The 20,777-nt window shown below is 45.9% G+C and overlaps 1 protein-coding gene across 1 annotated transcript; it reads right to left on the bottom strand.

Moving 5' to 3' along the window:
- Nucleotides 1–539: 539 nt before the first annotated feature.
- Nucleotides 540–18,352, bottom strand: LOC125024358 (activin receptor type-2B-like). The gene is made up of 11 exons (XM_047612074.1): nucleotides 17,808–18,352; nucleotides 8,596–8,803; nucleotides 6,050–6,156; nucleotides 5,590–5,735; nucleotides 4,603–4,746; nucleotides 4,385–4,528; nucleotides 4,131–4,279; nucleotides 3,908–4,022; nucleotides 3,678–3,816; nucleotides 2,452–2,582; nucleotides 540–1,893 (listed from the first exon to the last, which is right to left on the bottom strand). Exons 1-11 carry the CDS (start codon nucleotides 17,857–17,859, stop codon nucleotides 1,672–1,674), a joined length of 1,557 nt encoding a protein of 518 aa, XP_047468030.1. The 5' UTR covers nucleotides 17,860–18,352; the 3' UTR covers nucleotides 540–1,671.
- Nucleotides 18,353–20,777: the final 2,425 nt, after the last annotated feature.

The raw sequence follows: 20,777 nt of genomic DNA, 5'->3' as shown, positions 1-20,777 counted from the left end.
ACTTAAATATCCCAGCGTCTACTTCCTTTAAATATCTTAAATGATTCTGTAAAATCACCTCATCAGTCATGATGCTGTGTTTACCTTCTCCTCAGTCTCCGTGTTCATCCATCACCATTAAAAGTTCAAATTACTCTAATAATTAGAAATACTATTAAACTAGTCTCACTGTTATTTAGGGTTAGCATTATAGCATTAGCACACGGTTCACATTAATGATGGTGTGACTTTATTTTTCTATATAAAATCTTAACAAACGTCAAACAGAGACATTGAAATTTACCTCATCACATAATAGAGAGAAACCAGCTGACGTCCAGTTCTTCTTTTAATCTTCTGCTCCATAACTTTCTCTGTTTTTGTTCCCTGGGGAAACGGTGGAGTTTCCTCCGTGTTTTCCTGATCCTGTGGCATATTTTAACTTTTAATCCAACTCTATTCTCTGTTGTTGCCACTTCTCTATGGGTGAATATTGGTTAGATCAGAACCAATCAGCATAGAGGGACAGCTCAGATGCTCTGTTCCCTGGTTGGACAGAGTCTCTCTGATAAAAAAAAAAACGGCTCTGGGACCAAAGTCACCACCTGACCTCCAGGTAACAAACGAGGACACGGACGGACATAAATCAGCAGTATAAAACCAGCATGAAACAGAAAAACATTCACACACATCGACCTGAATGCGCTCGATGCATCACAAGGTCTTGCACCATTTTTTTTTTTTTTTTTTTTTTTTTAGTTACCCTTGTCTGGGCAGCTTACATATTCAGGATTCAGCACCCTAAGATAAGCCCCTCCTACCAAAGGCCAACACCTGATGTTGGCACCGCCCCCTCTCAGTGTGGAAACCTGCAGCCCCTCCCCTCCCCTCCCCTCCCAGCCCTGCCCCCGCCCCCGCCCTGAGAAGTTTTATTTCCAGCCCAACCAAAATGCTGTGGTTGAGCCAAGTCAATCAATCTCTGCATGCAAGATGTGCCCCTACGCCATCCACGCCTTGTTCCTGCTGACATCACTTCCTGTTCCCGTCTCTTTGAACGCAACCCGTTGGATCCGAAGGTGAATGGCAGCATGCGGCCACAGAAGAACAATAAAAAAAAGAGAGAGATTTCTGCCGGCATCCTGTGTAACAGTCTTGTTGTTCCTAGAAGGGTTTTGCAGCATCGTAGGAAACCAAAAGAATTCCCAACGGTCTCCTGATGGTAGAGGGTTGCTAGGTGACGCGGTTGCCGAGTGTCCAGGTAGGTAGATAAGATGTGTTGAGTGAACGGACGATGGCGGAAGGAAGGGAAGAATGCGCAAGAAAGAGTAAAGTAAGGAAAGCAGTCGCTGAGGTACCTGGAGATAGACGAGCATTCACTGAGTCGGGACCTGAATGCGTTTCAGTGTGGGCTTTACCCGTTAGTGTGTTCACTTTGTTTTCTCATCAAACACACACTTGGTTAAAAAAATGAGTCAGTACTGAGGAAAACTTAAGAAAAACCCGGATGTGTGCTGGTAATATTTGCCCGAGGAGGACGAAGAGAGGGACGTCTGTAGACGTGAAGTAGCAGCTTCTTTCAGTCCGGTTTCTGGATGTGAGACTCCACAGAGGAAAGGTGACACGTTCCGCATCTTTCTGGGATTTTTGAGGAAGTAGTTGCACCGAACTGGAGGAAAATCAGCTGCTTTCTCTTCATATACTGGACTCTTTGGGCGGCAGGTCCACGTTTGTGACCATGGGGACGGGTGTGACGGTGGAGACCAGGAGGGCGTGGTGGTCGGAGGTAGGCGGGGCCATGGTGGCGGTGAGCCGGCGGATGTGGGAGATCCTCTCCTCCACGCAGCCGGCGGAGAGTCGAGCCTCGGCGTCGTGATCCCAGCACTCCTCCACCGTCTCACAGACGTGAGCCAGACCCTGTCAGAACACACAGCAGGGATATGTCTGTGAAGGTTCTCAGTCATCCAGGTCATGGTAATCCAAAAAAGCGTTGAATAAGGTCAGCTGGACTTGTAGAATTTCTTGAAGACGTTTCGCCACTCATCCGAGTAGCTTCTTCAGTTCTGATGAACTAGTGGGAAATTGAGGTTTAAATAGGAAAAAACTCTGTGGGTAGCACCCACCAGAAACTTGCTTGACCAGAAACTGGGGTTTCTGGTGGGTAGCACCCACCAGAAACTTGCTTGACCAGAAACTGGGGTCACTAATGTGACCCCAGTTTCTGTTTCTGTGGTCAAGCAAGTTTCTGGTGGGTGCTACCCACAGAGTTTTTTCCTATTTAAACCTCAATTTCCCACTAGTTCATCAGAACTGAAGAAGCTACTCGGATGAGTGGCGAAACGTCTTCAAGAAATTCTACAAGTCCAGCTGACCTTATTCAACGCTTTTTTGGATGAACACAGCAGGGATGTTTCTGGATCCCTGACAAGAAAACATGAGCAATCACATCCGTAAACCAGCAGCTGGATCACTCACGCTGTGTTTGAACCACAGGTCTTTGAGGGCCGGTCTCATCTTCTTATGGACCACCACTTCCTGCAGGTCCTCCAGAGACGGATGCTGGCCGACCTCCTCCTCAAACGGCAGCATGTACTCATCCACTGGCCCTGAACACACCACAGCCCGGAGTCTTTAACACGCCCACGCTTCGTTCCTTTAGGATGTAACTACAGATCTGTTTTGACCTCAGTCTGACCACCACTACAACAGGATGACACTTCCTCCTCTGTCAGCTGGTTCAGCCCATGACCCCGGGAGCTGGAACCTTCTGGACTTAACTTTGCTCTAAACAGTAGTAGTTTGGCCTCAAAAGTAATGAATCAGATTTTTAAGAAGAGCTCAAAAGCAGATGCTAATGGTAATGCTAACGACTAGCACAGCAGCGCTGCTTTCCAGCAATTTCTTTGTGCAAATATAGGGTTAGGGACCAATGTACAGAGCGGTTGGCATGGCAACTGGTGTTCATCATGAGGTCACATCCTGTTTCTATAACGTCTAGAGCGAAAAATGGACACTTGAGTTTTCATTAGCATTATTTTGGTGTTTTAGTTTGGCTCAAGTCCCGCCCACTAACATAGAGGGGGTGGAGCTTATGGCCTATACTGCAGCCTCCAGCCACCAGGGGGAGCTCTGCTAGCTTTGTGCTAGCTGTTGTACATGTTTATTTACAGTCCATGGTTCTAACCTGCAGGTCTGAGGATCTACAGGATCATACGGACGACTTCACCTTCATGATTAAATTAACGACAGAACACAGTAAAACATCTTCCCCAGTTACACCCAAAACATATCAACTTGGTAAAACAGATATCATGTTCCATTATGTCATCATTATGTTGGAACATATTTTAGATATGTTTATATTTGACTACTTATAACATCATTTGCACAATAACTGACAGATTAAGCCATCGACTGAAAGCCTTAATCAGGTCACAGGGTTGAAACCAGCTGGAGAAAGAAGAGTTAGACCACAGTCCGTCTGTCGTCCACTTCAAGTACTTCTCTGAAGTCAGAAATATATCATCATCTGACTGATAAATAAAAGACTAGAATAATTATCCTAACATTTCCAGGTTGAACTAAAGAATTGTGGAGCCTATCGACCTTATTTCAGAAACAAATCGTTTCAGGATTTACAGTCGCGCCCACGTGGACGCGGCCCCTGAGGCGCTGGTTCAGAGAACGTCCGGGTCACGTACCATCGGCGGCCTTGCAGCGGGACACCAGCTCCCACAGCACCAGGCCCGTGGAGTACATGTCGATCCGGAGGAAGGCGTCTCGCTGGAAGTTGATGGCTCCTTCTAAAACCTCCGGAGCCATGTAGCGCCTGGTCCCCACCTGCTCGTACAGACACGTGTTCACATTTAGGAGGCAGCCTCGAGTTAGTTAGTTGGTCAAAGTGGCGCCACCTGCAGGCGCAGCCGCTCACCTGTCCATGTGTCTCTCCAGGTGGTTTCCCCGGCTCGAAGGAAACAGCGAGGCCAAAGTCTCCGATTACTGCTGTGAGGTCTGAACGCAACATGATGTTTTTACTCTTCAAATCCCTGAGAGGGAGATAAAACACATGTGAGTGCTGGAGTCTGACCTGAAGACAGGAGCCTCATGTTCAGACTGATCACTAGTTTTGGGTTGTGGGGCTTTTGGAGCCAGACCTGTGAGCGATGGCCGGTTTGGGCCCCTCCCCTTTCTGCCGGGGGACGTCTTCGTGAAGGTAAGCAAGGCCGCGAGCCATCGACTCCGCTATCTGACACAGCTCGGACCAGCTGATCACATTTCCCTTCAGGAAGTCCGACAGGGAGCCCTGCAGAGAAAGTCCTTTTATTCTCTGGAGAACCTCACTGGACTTCATTTACAAGTTTCCTGATCCCAAATCAAATGAAACAGCAGACATGGATCTTTTCCTCACCCTCTCATGATACTCGGTGATGAGCCAGAGCTCAGCCTCCAGGTGACTCCCTCGTTTCTCTGCGCCGATGTACTTCAGGATGTTCTCGTGCCTCATGCCGGGCGTGATGAACATGTCTCTTTCATTCTCCCACGACAGCTTATTCTGATGGGAAACAGTGGACATGTTAAAGGGTCTGGAGACGGAGGACCGCGTCCCCAAGCAACGACACTCTGTACCTGGATGGAGAAGATCTTGACGGCCACGTATTCGTTCATGATCTGGGCCTTCCAGACGCAGCCGAAACGCCCCACGGCCTTCACCTCCAGCAGCTGCAGGGGCTTGAGACCCAGCAGGGGGGAGGCAGGAGGGGGACCAGGGTCCTGAAAGGACACATGGAAAGGACAGTGAAGGCCTGAATTCTGCTCCACAATGACCCTTCACATGTAAATCACCATGTGGAACCATAAAAAGAACCGACTGCAGGCGACAAGATGTGCTTCACAAACAGGGTTGAAGAATTAAAACACAGAATCTGACTGAATCTGTAACTGACTGGTCACAAACATTTTCCTCGACAAAGAAAGTCTGAAATAAGGAAACTAGCACTGGTGAGCTAACTGAGCTAACTGAGCTAAATGAGGCTTCAGAAAGAAAAATAAAGTTGTAGTAACAACAAACCACCGCCAGGTGGCACTAAGACAACACTGGTTTAAATGTTTTTGATCGACTCAAACAATAAAATACATGAAAAAATTATTATAAAATTTAATGCATACACACATATATACATATATATATCTATAGAGATATAGATATATATATGTATATATGAAATATGAAAAATATTTCATCTCTGGGGAACATTGTTAACAGTGGTAATAGTCAAAGGGACACTCGGAGGAACAGTCTTATGAACAACCTGAGAAACAGAGAGACAGCGTCAGTTAAAAGGACAGTCTGATCAACAGTCTGATCAACAGTCTGATCAACAGTCTGATCAACAGCCTGATCAACAGTCTGATCAATAGTCTGATCAACAGTCTGATCAACAGCCTGATCAACAGTCTGATCAACAGTCTGATCAACAGTCTGATGAACAGCCTGATCAACAGTCTGATCAACAGTCTGATCAACAGCCTGATCAACAGCCTGATCAACAGCCTGATCAACAGCCTGATCAACAGTTTTAAGAACAGCCTGGGTTGTAGTATCAGTCGTAGCACCTCAGCGATGTCCACGTGTCCGTACGGAGGCTTGCGGTGCTGGTACATCCAGGCGACGGTGAGCAGGGCGACAGACAGCACGGTGACGGGCAGCAGGCAGTAAACCAGCACATTCAGGACGCCAACGCTGACGGACGGAGCCAACGCTGATACACAAACAAGCACATTCATTAACTGAAGGGCTGCAGACAGTTCACCAGCTGTAAAGAACATTACAACAAGTTAAGTCACGTTTGAGATTTAAGAAAAGTGGATAAAACAAGGACACTGGTTTCCAGACTGACATGATGCAGTAAGAACACGGTAGATGCACTAAATGACACACTGTAGGAGCAGCACGACACAGACAGACACATCAAACCTTCTGAAGGTGTTAAATCTTCTTATCTACGTCTGAATGAAACACTGACAGTGGAACATGTGATGCACTTTATGGCAGCTGAACATAAACAGGACTCACATGGGCCGCTGATGTCTGGCAGGTGTGTGAACTTCTCGTTGCAGAAGTTTCCTTCACAGCAGCAGAAGAAGACCTGAGGACTCTCCTCCGTGGCGACACACTCCTGCCTGAGACACACACCACATTCACATCACTGCGCTTTGCTGTGGAGACGGTTCTTAGCACGACGCCACAAGTCACAGCTGTTTCCAGCTGTTTCACCCCGGGGTGTGAGTTTGAGTGAGTTTGTGTGAGTGAATGGGTGAGTTTGTGTGAGTTTGAGTGAGTTCGTGTGAGTGAATGGGTGAGTTTGTGTGAGTTTGAGTGAGTTTGTGTGAGTGAATGGGTGAGTTTGTGTGAGTTTGAGTGAGTTTGTGTGAGTGAATGGGTGAGTTTGTGTGAGTTTGAGTGAGTTTGTGTGAGTGAATGGGTGAGTTTGTGTGAGTTTGAGTGAGTTTGTGTGAGTGAATGGGTGAGTTTGTGTGAGTTTGTGTGAGTGAATGGGTGAGTTTGTGTGAGTTTGTGTGAGTGAATGGGTGAGTTTGTGTGAGTTTGAGTGAGTTTGTGTGAGTGAATGGGTGAGTTTGTGTGAGTTTGAGTGAGTTTGTGTGAGTGAATGGGTGAGTTTGTGTGAGTTTGTGTGAGTTTGTGTGAGTGAATGGGTGAGTTTGTGTGAGTTTGAGTGAGTTTGTGTGAGTGAATGGGTGAGTTTGTGTGAGTTTGTGTGAGTGAATGGGTGAGTTTGTGTGAGTTTGTGTGAGTGAATGGGTGAGTTTGTGTGAGTTTGAGTGAGTTTGTGTGAGTGAATGGGTGAGTTTGTGTGAGTTTGTGTGAGTGAATGGGTGAGTTTGTGTGAGTTTGTGTGAGTGAATGGGTGAGTTTGTGTGAGTGAATGGGTGAGTTTGTGTGAGTTTGAGTGAGTTCGTGTGAGTGAATGGGTGAGTTTGTGTGAGTTTGAGTGAGTTTGTGTGAGTGAATGGGTGAGTTTGTGTGAGTTTGAGTGAGTTTGTGTGAGTGAATGGGTGAGTTTGTGTGAGTTTGAGTGAGTTTGTGTGAGTGAATGGGTGAGTTTGTGTGAGTTTGTGTGAGTGAATGGGTGAGTTTGTGTGAGTTTGTGTGAGTGAATGGGTGAGTTTGTGTGAGTTTGAGTGAGTTTGTGTGAGTGAATGGGTGAGTTTGTGTGAGTTTGAGTGAGTTTGTGTGAGTGAATGGGTGAGTTTGTGTGAGTTTGAGTGAGTTTGTGTGAGTGAATGGGTGAGTTTGTGTGAGTTTGAGTGAGTTTGTGTGAGTGAATGGGTGAGTTTGTGTGAGTTTGTGTGAGTGAATGGGTGAGTTTGTGTGAGTTTGTGTGAGTGAATGGGTGAGTGTCCAGGTCGACCACTGGGTCAGAAATGCTGGTGGCTGTTTTATTGTGTCATCATAACGAGTGTGTTTTGAAGGCAGGAGGTCAGTGAAGGCCTCACGCCTGCCACTGCTATCAGAGCTAGCTTAGCTCCTTAGCTGCCACCTTCACACCAAGCACCTCCTCCGTCTGCATGGCCGGCGGCGGCTAACGGCAGGCTAACAGCAGGCTAACAGCAGGCTAACAGCAGGCTAACAGCAGACCTGCCAATCAGAGGCATCTGGGGAACATATCATGCAGCCTCTTGACCCAGTTTGCAGGTTTTCTGATTCCTCAGGGACAAAAGGGAGATTTGCATCCGTTTTATGAGGAGAGAAGCTGGAGAACCACTGTTTCACCCGCTCGCTGTCTCTTATCATTTAGGGTCAGGGTCATTTCCCACATACATGACAGGTTTATACCTGGTTCTTTTATTAACCAACTAAAGAGGCTGAGGTCATTTATCTGATTTATGACACACACACACAGCGAAGCCGGCGAGGAAGGAAAAACACACCAGGAATAATGAAATGAGGAGTTCATGATGCTGACTGTAAACTGAACTGGATCTATTCGTTAGTAAAGAGTCTGAACACGCAACACAAGCAAAACAAGGCCAAGAATTAAAGCAGCAAAACTAGAAGCACAAACAATAAATGTTTAAATAGTAACAATAGCATTAATATGCAAATGAATTCAATTAAAAGCTTCTAAGGAATCGAAGGACAAGATTCTTCTCGTGAAAATCGAACTAAACACTGATGAGAAGCAGTCAGGACTTCCTCTGTATGCAAACAAACAGCGCCATCATGTGGTCAGGAGAATATTGCAGCAGCTGCAGTCTCTGTTCCTGGTTCTGATGGTAGGAATGGATCAGAACCAGGAACAGACGGTTGCTTGTTGCATGATTAGAGGAGATGTATCTTATTAAACTCCAGACAGAGCTCAGATTAGTTAAACTCTGGCTTTAGCTGAGATACTTCAGCCAAAGGAACTAAGGAACGATGTGGGTGAGTCCACACCTGGATTCTTATGATGAGATCACTCACAGAACCAAGAATAATCAGGTCTGAACAGTAAAAGCCCAAACAGAGCTATGAGAAAGAACACTGTGCACAGATTGAGTCCAGAATATGAAGGTGTTTAACTCAGAGACAGCTGATAAACTGCAGATGTAAGTTCGTACCGGTCGTAGCAGTTGAAGTCGTCCAGCCAGCATCCTTTTTTCACCAGCTCGATGGAGCCCGAGTTGTTCCTCCATGACGCGTAGCAGTGCGAGCGTTTGTCGGCGTCGCCCTCGCAGCGCTCCACGCCGCTCTGGTTGGTCTTCTCGATCTCGTAGTTGACGTTGTAGTACAAACACTCCCTGGAGTTGGCCTCGCCGGGGCTCAGCGCTGCCAGACACACAGAAAGGTCCAGAGTTAAAGGCCGAAGAGGACGTCAGCTCTGAACCACCCGACTCAAAGCTCCAGGTCTCTGAGGAGACGACTCTGGTCACTGGTCACAGGTTGTTGTGACGTTTCCAGAGGCTCAGGGTTAATGTGACACATGATGGCAACAGACAAATGAAACAGTCTGGAGTTGTTATTATTATTTAGGCTGTATGTTATGTGGCCCCCGAACTAAAATGAGTTTGACCCCCCCGCTCTAAAGGAGCTCACTAGAATTAATAGTAGTAACTGTCACCGCCCACAAGGGGGAGACACACCTTCCCAAATCTGATAAGAGTTGAAGACGGAGAGAGAGAAAATAAATGAATAAATTTACCCTCCATTAGAAAACAGCTGAAAGATAAATTCTTAGTGTTATTCACAATCATAAGTTTTCATTATGTGTGTACGTGGTTCTGAATGGAAGCTCCTGGCTAAAGTAAAAACACAGTAGAAACTAAAATAGACCCGTACAGATCTATTGATGGAAGTAATTGCGTGGGGTCGAGCTTTTAAAAGCATGAGGGAGGGGTCGCACACAAGCACGATTTCCTAACGTTTAAACACTAAACTTTAAGAGAGATCCTCCAAATGTGATTATGTTTGGACAAACCTTCACCACTGATTTAACCAAAGTATTAATCAGAGAATAGTCGTCTCATTGTTGGTTGACAAACAGAATCATTTGAAGGAAACATACATCGCCTGTGTCGTTTCCTCCTGAGGATCTAACTCCACCGGTAAACTGACCTTCTCATCCGGCTGCTGAAACAACGACTTGTACCTCTGTCGTACACAGAGGACCCTCATCAGTATTCTGGAGGTCAGCCGTCGCCATGGAGACCTGGCAGCACATGCTGCCGTGTGTGTGCTGACATTTACCCCAACTTCTTTTTCAATTAAAAAGTCAAGTTACAGAAAGTTCATAAAGACGCGCACACAGACTTCTATCTCTGCGAGGACCCTGAACTGTGTTTTCACGGAGGAATGTTTGTTCAAGTCATTTTCAAACCAATTAAAATCTGAATCAGCAGCACAGACTCTATCTAGCTCTCACGGCTCCTGGATACATCAGCAAAGTCAACAGTTCAAGTGACGGTTTAGGTGTGAAAGTCCCCAGAGGTGACGTACAAAAACTATTTCTATGTGAGTCACGGTTTATCCACAAAACAACCTGAAACCAAGTGAAAGGCTGGTGAGGAGTTTGTGTTTGTACCAGGAGCATCTATCCACCTGAAACAGACCCATCTGTTCACCTACTACACCTACAACTACTCCGCTGGATAAACATGTGGGTCATTAATGCTAAAACACAGCTGTTGTGTTTGCATTTCAAAACATTCATTATTGTGGTTTGATCTAACAAAAAACTGACAGCAGGCGTTCCTCAAGGTTCCACTTTAGGACCACTTCCATTTTTTTATTGTTTTCTGTTCAGTTACACTGAGGCGACTCGTCTTTAAGCTTTAACCCTGATGAAGCCAAACTAACCCTCACAGTTCATGTCGTCATCCACGGCCACAAACAGCTGTTGTTTTGTCATGAAGAGCAGACGTCGACGTTTCAGCACAGAAAAGGATTCAAACTCCTCCAGCTGCAACAACTCAGACAACATAATCACATTAACATGTCTATGCTGCATATGTCTCAAAGTGGAACTTGTGAACTCCAGGCTAATGACATGCACACATACGGGAGTGAAATGCAAATGACTCGAGTGTGTGTGTGTGCACCACTTTATAATGCAAAATGACCACGGACGAATTATTAAGAAGCTTTGTGTGGCCCAGACACCGGGGTCAGAGGTCACACACACACACACACACACACACATACACACACTCACCATATATATATACACAAATATATGTAACAACACACACTCAGGCATCTGCTGCGCCCATTGTGTGTGTGTGTGTGTGTGTGTGTGTGTGCATATATTAGTGAGGTCATAAGGCCACATATGAGACGTAAAACCATGGGAACTCTTCACAGACACACACATAATCCTGAGGTCACCAACACTCGAGTCCTGTTCCTGTCTTTGTGAGGACGTCTCATTAACATAATGAGACGTCCAACACTTGCTCCATCTATTGATCCACGGGCTCAGATTCACCAAAGGTCCACATCTGATTAGATTTCTGCTTAAAGTGTAAGAACTCTGACGTATGAGATGTTTCAGCTTCAAGCCTAGTTTCCTTCATGGATCTTTCCTTCTCTGTTGTCATACTTTGTAAATCAGCTTTGAACCCTGATGCTCAGAGATGGAGCTTCTATCGCACATCAACTGGGACGGAAATGGAAGATGTTTAAGATATTTAAAATAAATAAATGACCAGAGTCCATATCAGTCAATATCTGATCTTTAGAAGGAGGTAAATTACAATGTTCTGTCAAGTACTGGACCACATGAAGACAAGACTCCAGACCAGGGACGCCCAGACTTTTATGTCTTTTTTGTCTTTATTGCAGGTCACCTGCACCGCGCTGTCCCTTTAAGAAAGACGGTAATCTTGATTTGTTTGTCTCAGTTTGTCTCGCTGTTTGTTCTGGAGGTGCAACAGATAAATGAAAAGAAACATCTGAAACATGTGCATGTGATCTACCTGCACCACCTTCATGACCGGTCGATCACAGCCGACGTATAGTGCTCCAGACCAGGGGCTAAGCTCCAGACTAACATGGAAGGAGGAAACGTTTCAAAGACGCCCAGTCATGGTGAATCCAAAACCAACTGGACCTGCTGGTTGGTTTCTTGAAGTCTTCAGTTCTAAATGAAATGTCATGAAATGTTTTCTGTTTGGTTGATATGGTGAAAAGTGACTTATTTGAAGAAACAAATCAATAATTCTGGCGTTAATTTTAACAAAGCCGAACTTGAAAAGCTCCTGCGATCCTTTGGACTCTTCCCTCCCACCCCCCCTGGCCTCCATCCAGCTGGAAACCCAAACTGGGCTTCCCCTCCCCAGACTTTCACAAACACTCGCCTCTATTTATAGCCACTCACAAGTCGGCCTGAACGCTGCTCATCTGTCCTCGGTGAAACGAGAAGGGAAGGGGGCGGCAGGGAACCAGAGCTAGTATGGATAACCAAACCTCGTCCCTTCTCTCCACACAATCACACACAGACACACAACAACCACAAGTGCCATCAATCAAAGTCTGGTTGTCCCCGACAGCACAGAGCTGCAGACAATAGAGCTGACCTCCAAGACATCGGGCCTCACCGCTGAGAGTAAACTCTCTGCACTTTAATTCTGAGTCTAGCCTGCATCTGTCCTCCTCGCTTTGCTTCAGAGAAAGGACTGACACGGTCGGACATACAGAAAAAAAAAATGAGCACAACTAAAACACACACAAACACATATTTAAGGGCAACGACGATACAACCTGAAAACTGAAGACACAACATGGAACAACCGACCATCAGACATGTGAAGGTCTAAAAAACGAATAAAGGGTGATTTTGATTTTAACCATCTGATATCAAAACATGAAATCCTTGAGTCTGACAGAAAGAAGATGGAGGCTGGTTTCAGCCCCGTAGTCTCAGAGAGGAACCAGGTGTTTTCTGCTCTGATTCCATGTAACAGGTTCTTTGAAAGGTTTTTGTTGTTGTCAGTTTTGTTGTCAGGGCTGGATGTCCTTGCTGGTTTCTGGAACTGATTTAATACCAATTCATTTAGAGACATTTCTTTTTCCAAACTACTTCAAACTAAAACCAGCCATTGGTTCCATAATCTTTTTCCTCTAGTTTCACATCTTTCATTTGCCTTTGCTTGTGTCCAGGACCAGGAACCAGGAACCTTGTGGGACGTTGGGTCTTAACAGAGTGAAGAGCTCTGCTGAGAGTGTGACTGTGAAAAACAAACCCAAAAACGTCAGTGGTTGAACTTAAAGGACAGATGTTTGCACTAGAACGTGGACAGACAGAACAGACAGAACAGACGTTCATGGTTTCTTACAGCCTCGGGATGTGGTGTTTGAGGACTCGGTTCAGAGTTGTGGTGAGGTCTTTGGGTCTCATTGGAGCCGTTCTCACTCCATTAACTTTTCCTCGCTTTCATTCTTTCATCATGTCTTTGACGCACTGACCGAGCTGCAGCTGTTTGCAGCTCACAAGTTGACAAATATACAGATGTTGGCCATAATTCAGGCTGCAGAACGATGAGCATATGTGAGGCACGATCCCATGTGAGCCTCTGAACAGATGGACGCTGGTTTAACGAGTGGTCTGAGAAAAACATACGCACAGAAACCAGCAGCAAATCAGAACGAGAGCTCAGCCACAACCAGAGGATGTGGGAGAATTCAACGACACGAATGAACTAAACAAACCTCTGTCCTGACACAACCTGAAGCCTTCGCCACTTTAAAACATCCCGAGGCTCCTGGTTTAACAAAGACCAAGTCCACCCCGACTCCAGACTGAACCAAAACCACCACCCTTCACCAAAGGGCTTCTGTTGGCATGTGGATCCTGGTCCACAGTTGTCCCACTGTCCAACACAACCTCCTCTGGAGGCTCAGATGAAGCAAACTGTTCATCAACACAACATTCACTAACCCTAACCCTAACCCATCAACACAACCTTCACTAACCCTAATCCTAACCCTGACCTTGTTGGACGGTGGGAGGAAGAGAAACACCGACACAGGGAGCGTTTATTCAGCACAGACAGACCTGAGAAACTAAAGCTCAACTAGCACTAAAGATTCATAGATTTAACCTGAGAACACATTGAAATAAACGTTTAAAGGTGGAAGTGTCCGTCGTTAATTGTCTTTAACTGAAGGATTAATGGACCCTCAGACTAGTCCTAATAATGTCTGGATACAGAGTCAGCCTGTAAATAATGTCTGCACCTCAGGATTCCTCACTTTCTGCTCCTTTTGGGTTCAGCTGAGAACCTTTGGAAACTTGAGAGCAGTCATTCCTCTGGTCCTCGGGGGACAGCGAGGGGGGAAGGGAGTTAGTCTGGACCCTGGGAGATGTCAGACCCCCCATCTGTCACAGCCAGACTCCAGATTTTACGGCCCAGCAAACACAATGCACACCAACACTCTGCCATTTACTGCTTTTAGCCTAAAGCATGATGACGGAGGCCTCCGATTGGACCAGAGCTGGACATGTCCTCCACTCTGCTGCTGGCCCCAAACACCATGAGCTAGAGGACAGACCGACTGGGACAGGACCGAAACCAAACTTTTAAAAAGGGTTTTAGAAGAAACGCATCTGATCTGAGTTTTATCTGTGCAAACCTTTAGATTTCTGCAGAAATAAATGAAATGATGAGAATTAAAATAACAAACAAACGCTAAAAGCACCAAAACAGGAACCGTGAAAGACCTGGATCACTGAGAACCTTCACACTCACAGTTCACTTCAAGACCAAATCAGAGTCAATCTGTTCACAACTGTTTCAACCCAAATAATAAATATCCAACGCTAAAACACTTGTACTCTCTCAGGAGGTGGTTTTCAGACATATCAACATAAATTAAAGTAAATAAAGTGCAATAGAAACAGTTTTTTGGTATTTCCCCGTCGCTGGTGATGATGCAGGAGGTCATGTGACCAGTTCACCTGAATCCATCCTCCCCAAAGTGACGAGTTTAACAGAGTTACAGCTCGATACTGAACCACTGATACCATCTGATCGATTCTCAAACCCAAATATCGATACCTTGGATACTTCAGTCACTTGAGGTGATGTAGGAACTAAACTACTGAACCTGTGAAACAGCTCAGGTTAAACCACAGCACAGAATACGAGGCGTTTATGAGGAGGAGAGAATATTTATAGTTAAACTGTCATTTATGTTCATGGGCTTATTATTTCACTTATTCTGTGTGACTGTGGGTCTGTTTGTTTTCCTGTTGTTGTATTATCTCAGCTATACAGTAAATGAGGCCACTACCTCAACATACTTCAGAGATTAAAATGAATAAATGACTGTGGCGTCTTGTGTTCTTTATGAAGCCATGATTTCAAATAAACATCAGGACGTATTTACACAAAGTATCGGTATCGGATTGGTATCGCCGATACCAGCCTGAACGAAAACATGTACAAAATGAAATTGTACTTTATCCTAAATATCGTTTTTATTTTGCAAAAAGCTGGAATGGAAACGCAGCTAGTGATGAGTCTCAGGTGTTGTTCAAATCTTTGTTTGTTCCAAAAACGAGGGATGTGTCATAATTCATCATAATCTGACCTGAGTCAGACCAGAAACCTGCTAATGTTTCAGTAAGAGCAGAGTAACTACTGAACAGAGTCTGTCAGAGAGGAATCATTTCCTTCCTGCATCAGGAGCAGATCTGAGCAGTGATGAGCTCCTGGTCCCACTAACCTCCCATCATTCATTCACCTGTTCTCATGTCTCAGGCTTCTACCTGCTGAACGTCGCAGTAAACGACGACTGTCATGTGTGTCGGTGCCACATGAAGATGTTTTCAACATAAGAATGACATAAAACATGAGAAGCCAAACGAATGCACCACGAGCGTTAACCTCCTCAGACCGGAGCTTTTGTCTGGTATCCACCTTTAATTCCTCCATTTCTCTTTATGTGGGATTAATACGACAGAAGAACTAGAAAAACGAAGCATTGTCTTTAAACAGGAAGGAAAAATAGGTCCTCATGACATGAGCCACACAAGTTCTCTGTTTGTCTTCAGACACACTCAATATTATCATAAAGTCATCGATATGCAACTAAATATAATAGATAATAGAACCTTTGAGTAGTATTTACTAATTAGCAAAGTTATGTATTAAACCAGAAAAAACAAGTTTCAAGTGTAAACTGAGGTTTTGAACCTCGGCTGCAGAGTGAATCCACATCATGTTCTTACTCCAACCAGCGTCTAGTTATGAGGACGAATGTTTACAAACCTAAAACGTAACGTCCCCGCATGAGGACGCCGGGTCTCAGGAGGATAAACTAGTGTATTTTCTTAATTAAGAAAACGAGCTGATATTACATATGTGGGTGGTGGTTGTGTGAACTGAAGCCGTCCTTCCTACATCCTTCACTTTGACTTGTTCTTGAACATTCATCTGGTTCTTCTGGAGAACCACTGGTGTTCTTGGCTCCTTGTCTTCCTCCATGACCCAGTTTCACATTCAGCTCATGGACTCATGTCCTGACATCGTCTTTGAGGCTCTGATGGTCTAAATCTGATAAAACATTTTCACAGTAGCCTCCACATGATGTGGATCAGTCTGACCTGGGAGTGAATTAACGAATCCATGAGGGGAACTCACTTTAGAACCTTTAGAACCCTCAGGACGACCTTCACATTTCATTCATGTGATGCTTCTCTCTTCATCTACAGTCAACTGTTCTCTCTCCGTCCTCCTAACCTGGTCACCACGTCACAACCTGGACCTGGACCCACAACCTGAACTTGGACCTGGACCCACAACCTGAACCTGGACCTGGACCTGGACCTGGACCTGAACCTGAACCTAGACCTGGACCTGGACCTGGACCTGAACCTGGACCTGGACCCACAACCTGAACTTGGACCTGGACCCACAACCTGAACCTGGACCTGGACCTGAACCTGAACCTAGACCTGAACCTAGACCTGGACCTGGACCTGGACCTGGACCTGGACCTGAACCTGGACCCACAACCTGGACCTGAAACCACAATAAACCCCAGCATGGTTCCAGTGGTTCCCGGAGGACCCCTCTGTGAGCGGTTCTTCAGTGGATGTGGACTCTGAGCTGGTCTCTGACATTTTAAAGCCGATGGTTTTGGATCAAAGTCGAACCCGAGGGGTTAATGCAGGTTAAACCCATGATGAAAGTGAACCAGGAAGTAAACACCAAACTACAAAGATGGCGCCGCCCGTATCCCCAGGGAAACCGCTACAGTTTGACCAAGCGGAGACACGTTGTCCATATTTATTCGTACGTTTTAGTTTGGGGGCCACATTCAGACCAGTTTGACCTCAACCAGTACGACAACAGGAGAATGACCTATAAACAACAACGACCTTTCCCACGAGTTTTAGAGAAGAACAAGGAAACTGAATATTTAATTAATAACTTATCCTTTAAAGAATGAAACGTACGTGTTATCTGGGCTCTGGATCAGGAAGGGAGGCAGGAAGAACAGTTACTTTTACTGAAAAGTCCCAGTTTTTCATGCTGTGGACCAGAGTAGACCCTCTGGGGGCCGCTTTTGGCCCGCGGGCCGTAACTTTGACACCTGTGGTCTACGGGAGATTTCCTGACCTGGATGAACATGCATCAGGACACCAGGTCATTTAGCCTCAGAGAAACCAACATGACTCATTTGGTTGTGTTGTTGGTTCCTTTAAATCCGGAGCAGCTGGAACCGGATCAGATCAGACCAGATCCTCACTGATCATTATCCTCCGTTCACCTCGCAGAGCCTCGGCCTGAGGATCTCTGGAGTATTTTTCCACGCACACGCCTCTTCTCCACTACTACGAGGCTTCATGACACAGCTCTCCATTCATCCGCTGCTTGTAGTAAGACGCGCGTGGACGGCACCGAGGCGCGCGCACGGGGAGGGTAAACACATAAAATATAAAAGGCGAATTTTAATTTATTTAAAATTAAAATCTTAATTGCTTGATCTGTGTGAGTCCGCTCTGCTGGTCCCGTATCGATCCGCCTACCGGAGACAATGGAGGTGACATTAAGCGGCTGCTCCACATCCCGACAAAGGACGCAGGTTTCTCAGCGTCTGGACTCTGGACTCTGGACTCAGAACCAGACCCCCGTCCCCTCTCCCTCTCTCCCTCCCTCCAGCCTCCACCCTCCACCCTCCACCCCACCTCTCCCTCCACCACCGCCATGCGCTGCAGCTGCTATGATCCAGACACATCACTACAACCACCCAGAACCAGATCTGTGCAGACAGGAAGGACCAGGAGCAGGTCCGGGTCTGGATCCAGCTGGGGGCCGGTTCTCCTTACCTGCACACAAAGTTCCCAACACAAGTGCACAAGTGAGCCAGGGCAGCCACATATTTCCTCTAGTCGGAGGCGGTCGCCGCTGCGCCGCCAGCCTTGCTCCTGCTGTCCTCCGGGTCCTCCTCCAACATTTAGAAGACGAGCTCCAGAGGAGCGCCGCGCAAAAACCGATCCGGGCTCCGGGCTCCGAGATCCGGGCTCCGAGGACCGGGCGGGAGCGGGGAGCGTGTGTGTATATGTCAATGTATATGTGTGTAATAATCCAGCCAACAGGCTCCTCTTCCTCCTCCTCCTCCTCCTCCTCCTCCTCCTCCTCCAAAACGCACCAGACCCGCACGGCTCCACGGAGGCTCCACAACCAGCCCGCAAAAAGCAGCAGACGCCAGCGGCCAGTAGGAGGTGGAAACAGCCTGCGCAGCAGCTCTCCTCCTCCTCCTCCTCCTCTCTCCTCCGCTCTCCTCCTCTCTGTCTCTTTCTCTTCCTCTGTCTCACGCTCCGTGCTCCTCTCTCCGCCGCCTTGTCCTCTCTCCCCCTCTCTGGTCGGGGCTGCTGGGGACAAGCGCACAGGCGGTGCCGTCAAGCTGCGCCGAGCGCGCACGCGTCACAGGACTCCTCCTTCAAAATAAAAGGCTGTTGTTGGTGAATGAAAACAGCAGCTACAGAGCATAGACTGCACATAAATGTATATACCACGGCCCCACTTCCTCTCATTGGCTAAACTGACGCAGTGTTTCTATTAAATTAACACTACGCTCTGCTCTGCCTCCACCAGCTACAAGGAAATGTTGGATTACACACTGGATCTATTTTTAAAAATATATTTTTACCACTCTCTCAGCACCGCGGCATCATTTCACATTGAAATGATCATCACATTCTGTTTGTAAAAATACAAAAACTTTTATTTTATTTTATTTTTTTCAAAGTTGCATCAATTTCCAACAACAATAAGAAACAATTCCACAAAGACAAATCAAGAACCACAAAAAATGAGAAGGGACAAGAAGCTTTTCTGGTTCTGCCTCCTCTGTACCAGCTTATTACACACAAAAACACAAATCATTCATCATTTTAAACATTCTAAACATTAAACATATTTAAGATGATTTCTCTGTAAAAGAGTCTAAATTGTTTTTAAAAGTATCATCCTCCAAATACTTAATTATTAGATAAAACCTATGTTTGTTTTTAAAATGTGTGATGTTATTGCACATTTTTATTTCCTCCTTCATATCATTCCACGTCTTTTTAAATGTAGCATACAGATAGTGGGATCCCCTCTTAAATCATATGTGACACTCATATTTACTACCTAAAAAGACAGAAACCATCCTTGAATAAAATATTTGACGTGTATTTTAGTTTGACACAAGTCCCGCCCACTAACCTGGAGGAGGTGGAGCTTCTGACTGACACGGTTCTGGTTTTATTTCCAGGTGGAGCGAGTCCACAGAGTCCACAGAGTCCACGGAGCAGCTTTAAGAACAGGTTCTGATCCATGTTTTCTATCACAATCAGAGACTCGGCAGCAGGAAGAGATTCCTTTTATTTTGACAATGCGGACCGGAAGTGGTTTCTGTCGTGTTGGGGGTTTTGACAGTGTTTGGTGAACTGAGTCCAAGATGGCTCCTAGAGAGAGAGGGAGGGAGAGGGGGAGGGGGGGGGGGGGGGGGGGGGGGGGGGGGCACAAAAGTAGGAATGCCATGAAAGATTCAGCTCCTCCAACAGCTGATGCTGGAGATATTATGGTCACAGGTGCATGACGGGTAATATGCAGGTCCCTGGAGAACTCCACAGGAGGTCGTTAGGTCAATCAAAGGAACATGGAAACCATCACATTATATTAGATATAAGAAATATGAAAATAACCATAGGAATAACCTTTAACCCGTAGTCAGTTTTATATACTGGAAATATGAACTATTATTATATATTTATTCAGAGGATACGGTTTTATTTGTCACAGACGTATGACAGAGAAAACTAAAACTGTAAACTGTTAATTTAGATTGTAAACTTAAAGGGGACGAGGGCGGCGGCTCATACATCAATCAATCAAATTTTATTCATTTAGGGGATAAAAACTCTTCTTCATTCATTTAATATACGTCCACATAGTAACAGTTAAAGGATACAAACAAACACAGAGTCATGTCATGTGCAGAAGTTCTCAGGTGATACAGTAACAGTAACGGACAGAACCTCCTTCTGATCAATACTAACACTGAAGAGATGGTGGATTTCTGCACCTGAAACCACCAACAGGGAGCGTGTAGAGCTGGTTCAGACCTGGTACCTGGGTCTACACCTGCATCATGAACCGGACTGGTCGGCTCACATGGACTCAGCGGCCAATTGTTCCGGAAGGAGTTAAATGAAAAACACAGTAAGTGTCACATCTGGAACGTATTTGGGTAAAGAGTGACTTCGGCCTGTGGCTTCAGTTTTATGGTGACGTGTTCTTGTGTGTGAATAAGTTCTTCTGTTTCTCTGGTGGATGAAATGAAAACTAACACTTGCTTCCAGACCTGAGGATGAAGCTGCGTTTAGAGAAAAGCTTCAGGTGAAGCTCCTTGATGTTTGTGGTGTGAGCGTCTGTGGCCTCTCTGCCGTCAGCTGATGTTACATAAGTTCAGACAAAATGCAGACATGCACCAGACAGCTGTGTTATTCTTGGCTCGGCATCAAACTCCTCATCAAACACATCCAAGAAGTCAGAGACGCGAGCAGAGCAACATGTCTGAACACACCACCATACACACTCCTGCACTCACATGCCACATGCATACAACACACACACACACACACACACAGCGCCTCACACAACACACAGGCCTCACGGAGGCTCCTCGTGTCCTCAGAGGTTTGATGCTGCAGCCACACCATCGATCGCTGCACCCACACCTTTCACAATAAGAGCGTTACTGTTGTGTGCAGCTCCGCCAACACATAGAAAGAGCGACATTTACAGGA

Source organism: Mugil cephalus, chromosome 18 (assembly GCF_022458985.1).
Source record: "Mugil cephalus isolate CIBA_MC_2020 chromosome 18, CIBA_Mcephalus_1.1, whole genome shotgun sequence".
Classification (NCBI taxonomy): Eukaryota; Metazoa; Chordata; class Actinopteri; order Mugiliformes; family Mugilidae; genus Mugil; species Mugil cephalus.
Note: the sequence above shows the minus strand (reverse complement) of the source record. Positions and strands in the feature narration are given on the sequence as shown.